Here is a 4,758-nt window from a genome sequence, read left to right as displayed (position 1 = left end):
CCTCCGATCGCCAACGATCGAGTCGCCTGTCGGGGGATGCTAATTTTAGCGCACTCTTACTTAATCTAGATCGAGTTCGCTAGACGTGCTCTCGGTGCATGCTCGGTATACGCAGACTCGGCCAAGGAGCCGATCGTGATCGCAACCACGAACCACCGGACCAGCTAGACTAGGCCGCTCCGGATCGATCGAACCGTCAGTCAGTCGGCGAGCGTAGCTCACATCGGATACCCGTCTTCAGCGACCGTGCAGCGAAGCGAGAGAGCAGCAACCAGGGATCAGGCCTCCAAAACGGCAAGCAACCGAAGCCCTCCCCCAACCTTCCTGTGTTTCAAGTGGCATACCACAGTGGCAGTAGCAGCAAACGACAGCTGCTGTGTCGAATCGAATCTTGTGTAAGTGTCGATAGCTTGGTTGTGTGCGCCGGAGTTCAACGGTGTTACGTCATACGGTGACAGACGAGTGCGAGTGTGCGTGGTGGCGCCCGCAGATCCTTTTCGGGGCGGCAGATACTAAGGATTGGTGGCGTGGCGGGTGGTGCAGTGATCGTAAAACTCATCGACACTTCCTTTCGGCCCCTAGTGGTGCGTAGTAGTGCGCGAGCAGTGAAAGTGTGAGGTCGTGCCGGCCAGGGTTCTCGCTTCCCGGGCCCTCCCCTTTCTATCCTTTCCATTTTCGTTCGGTTCCCGTGCCGGCTAACGTGCCGTCTTTGTGGTCTCCCTTCGTCATCGTTTTGTTTCCGCTTCTTCTTCTGCGCTAGGTGAATATTAGATAGACCAGCAGCAGCCAGTGTGGTCAGTCAGTGGAAATTTATTTTCGGGTTTCGGCTACTCCCTCATCGTGCCTGTGACTGCGTGAGGCCTGTAAGGAGAGTGCCCGTCCGTCTGTCCGGCCAAGAGTGCATCGTGTGCCGGGTCTCAAGGGGTACGGCGAGTGCGTGTTAGCTGAAGTTGTGAAATCTAGAAAGGCAGAACGGTCACGGTATGCGCGAGGTTCTTATGATTTCACAATCGGCCTCGATCTGCTTCGATCTTCCAGCTGTTAGACCATATCTTGAAGAATTCGTTTGGATTACTGCTGTGTAGTGAGCGAATGTTATCGCAAGATTCCTTATCAGTGACAGCGTTTAATCGACGACTGCTATCGCTGGTGTGTCCCTCGCATTATGTAATTGGATGGTCATCAGTAGCGAACGGGTTTAGTCCCACTTTTAGCACCAGCGGCCATTTCTTTCCTCCGTCTTTTTTATACTGGCCTTCACATCCTTCTTTGAATTATTTTTCTTACTCTTCTGATGCTCCCTTCATCCGTTCCTTGAATTACAAGAGACCTTCGAACAGAGGCTGGCATTGTGTAAACATAAGCGAAGAAATTCGAGACCCCGCGAACCGGTGCAACAGATTTTCCTTCTCAAACGAAGAAAGGAAGAAAAGAAGAATCCCTTAGCAGAAAAGAAAAAAAAACAGAAAAAAAGATCTCGGATCTGCAGGCCACCAGGCGTTCGCCACTTTCGCCTATCGCCCAGTGCAGTGTAGGAATCTGTGCGCGATCGCGTGTGTAAAAATAGAAGAAAAACTGAAAAAAGTCTAAAAATAAACCGACGATCCAACCAACGATCATCACACGAGTCGCGGCGTTTCGGCACGGCACGCAAGTGTTCACTGCGGCCCGAGAGAAAGCATCGTGGAAACCCCGAGGAGGATCATCGATTCGATTTTCTTTCTCGGTTCCACTCGGTTGGTCCTTTTTTCTCCCTTGCCGGTGTACGTGTGTGGGTGGTTGAGAGTGCGTGGGTGTGCAAGGGTGCGACGATCAGGACGTGCGTGCGTGTTGGTAGAGCTAGTGCGGCTAGCGAGTTGGCGCGGAGGTCACGCACAAATAGTAGCATTTGATCGTTGTCCACGGCCGAGAAAGTTCTCCTTCTTTCGTGTGGGTCGGTAGGTGGTTGTGAAGGAATTGTGGTGAAATTATGAGCCTGTGGCAACTTTGGCCACAACATTCTCTTGCGTTTCGTGGAGCTCCAGCTTAATCTTGCGCGTTGATCGCAGCTTTCGGTCGAGCTACACGAGCCTGCTGCAGAGGCCGAATCCATACACCGCGGTGCAGCTAAAATACATTGCAATAAACATCTTGCACTCGTAATCACACCTAAATTCCCTTTCCTCATCACGATCCAGTCTTCGTCGTTCCTAAATACCATTTCTCAAAAGTGCGTACGTTGCCTGGTGTCTGGTGTGTTTACCAGTTGATACACAGGCTACTTGGACTGTTCCATTTCACTGGATCATTGGCTCTAGTGTAGCGGCACCACCGTTGTGATATGGTTTCGGTGGTAGCGGTGATGGTGGTGGTGGTGGTGGTGCGCTATGTGACTCAAGGTGACTATGTTGCAGTGCTGCGGATCGGACGGCGTGCGGGGGAGGACCGAATCCGGTGACAGACAGCCAAGTCCACCGCCGAAGGACACACCAAAGGAGCAATGTGTCAGGGTTAGGAATGCGGGCAAGGTTTCGCGCGCCATGTTCCAAGTGTGGCTGTGCGGAGTGGCTATGAATAGAATGCAGCATGAAAAGTGGTGCTGCGCGTGGTCTAGTGTGAACAACCAGCCTGAACGGACCCCCTTTTTGCACCGCATCAACCCGGGGGCAGGACTTCAGTAAAAAAAATACGCTTTTTAAATTGTAAAAAAATGCTGTATTCAAAACATTCTATTCGACGTGGAATGAACTTGTCGGTGGAAAATGATGTATCTGTTCCTGCCTGTGGTAGTCAACTAGTGAATTGTGGCACTCTTTAGCAGATAGATCGGAGAACCCCCACCAAATAGAAAAACACAGAGATGACGAATGCTTTGCCATCACGCGAAACACCTTTGAGTCAGTTCCTTCCCTTGTTGTAACTGGTGATGATATTCAAAACATGGTTGTCCCGTCAATCACCTGCGCGCACACGGCCTGCATTGACCAAGCTCTGAAATATGTTTCTGGCTGTAAGGTGTTATTTTTAAGATGATGATGTACCTACGAACCTACAAAGTGAAAGTTGTGACATGCCCAGCCCAGCTGCATTCTGGGGCATTGCACTGTTGGGTTGGGGTTGCAAAGATGGCTCACCACAACTGTGGGTGACTGTTCCGGTGATGCCATTTAAGTCGATGATTAAGGATACTCAAAATAGGTCTGCGATTACACGTCGTTCCCTTAATCCTCATCCCATTCGCCATTGTTTGAACAGCGGCAAAAGGCTCATAAGGGATATCGTACTGCGTAAAGCAAGGAGTTTAGCAAACGGTGGAACTCGTGCAATGCCGTTTATGTTATTGCCCATCGGTACGGTCGGTCCATTTATGCAAGTCGTTGAGAAAATCGGTCCACATACGCCGATTGGAATGCACTGCTGTACTGCTGCCGCTCGGATTGTGCAAACAAGAACCGTCAACGTCTGGTTAATCCCTTCACTTCGGGAGGGGGAGAGTAGTTGAGCAATCTCACCACTGTCATCACTGCCAGCAACAGGATGGTCACGCTTAAGTGATCACCCCCTCCCTTTCAGTGCAAGAAGAACACAATCCATCTGTCCATCTTCTTCCACCAGCGGGAGGGCGGTCAGTTGTTCGGCCAGGTGACTTATTTTTAGGTTTCGCGTTGAAAATATCATCTATACTTAGTCAGCCTGCAGTCCGACCTGTCTGCTTGCCTGCCTTCCTTTTCAGCCTTCCCGGTTTCTCTCTGGTCGCAGTATTTCTTCCCAAAAAGCGTAGCCAAATGGAGCAAAACATGAGCAGCAAACACAGACATACGCACACATGCACTGGGTCCGGGGTACTAATAATAGGACACCAATAGTAGGTGCGCCCGATGAATAAGTCCCGATGGTATGCCTCCGTCGCTGGTGTTGTTGTTTTTGTTGTTGTTTCGTTGCCACGATTTTCCCGCGACCGGCTACTACCGGCGCTCGCAGCAGGCCTAGAGCAGCAAGTGTTTGTTTTACTGGCCCGGACTTGGATCAACATTCTTGCCTGCATCGAAGTTGGCTGGCTGGCTGGCTGGCTGGCTGGCAAGGTGTTGTCCATAACAGAGAGAGAGCGTCGGAGCTGCTAGGAAGCTATTTTTGAATGCATATTTCAAGCGAACGAGTAGAACATCTTCATCTTTTGAGGTTTCGTGGTGCAGGGGAAGGTGAGGGCTGGGAAGATGCTGACCTGATGGTAATGATGATGCGATATTCCATCATTACTAGCGCAGGTCTGTTCGGATTGCCGTTGTCCTAACTGTTTGACGTTTTCTTGTGGAAGAAAATAAGTAGGCAGTTCATTTGAATTAACCAAGTAACCATTGGCCCTGTATTTAAAGGGGCACAATTGCACCATGCCAGTTAGTTCAGAATATACCGTTAACAACAACATTTCTACACCTACAGGCCGGTCCCCGTCCGCAGCTCTAGTGAACAAGTGATAGAGTAAAGTGTGTTAAATCCAGCGTGAAACCATTCCGAGAGCGAACCAGTGTGTTCTGTGTTCGTTCAGATGTTCAGTGCCAGTCGTCGTAACGAGCGCGACCACGACGACGACAACACCCTAGCTGGAAGTATTAATTCGGAGCGCTTGGAGTAAGAGAGGCTTTCAGGGGAAGTGACCGGGAAGAAGGGAGAAGTTTGCCAGTGGCTGCCAAGGATCGAGTGGCTAGTACTAGGGAGACAGTAGGAGCAGCAGGTGATCCCCGCGGTACTGCCCCGCGGCACTATCATGGCGGACCATGA

General features: G+C 50.7%; 1 protein-coding gene across 11 annotated transcripts in view; it reads left to right on the top strand.

The window, feature by feature from the left end:
- Positions 1–210: 210 nt before the first annotated feature.
- Positions 211–4,758, top strand: part of LOC126579724 (twitchin) — a 38,068-nt gene continuing 33,520 nt past the window's right edge. For 4 of the 11 annotated variants that reach the window (XM_050243297.1, XM_050243292.1, XM_050243305.1 and 1 more), the window contains exons 1-2: positions 613–760; positions 4,420–4,758. The exon at positions 4,420–4,758 is cut by the window's right edge and continues 296 nt beyond it. In XM_050243297.1, the coding sequence (XP_050099254.1) occupies positions 4,745–4,758 (14 nt within the window). In that variant the 5' untranslated portion in view covers positions 613–760; positions 4,420–4,744. Of the gene's footprint in view, positions 396–612; positions 761–4,419 lie in introns of those variants that run through there. The other 7 variants (XM_050243325.1, XM_050243315.1, XM_050243334.1 and 4 more) reach the window with 3 other exon arrangements.

This window comes from Anopheles aquasalis, chromosome 2 (genome assembly GCF_943734665.1).
Source record: "Anopheles aquasalis chromosome 2, idAnoAquaMG_Q_19, whole genome shotgun sequence".
NCBI lineage: Eukaryota > Metazoa > Arthropoda > Insecta > Diptera > Culicidae > Anopheles > Anopheles aquasalis.
Note: the sequence above shows the minus strand (reverse complement) of the source record. Positions and strands in the feature narration are given on the sequence as shown.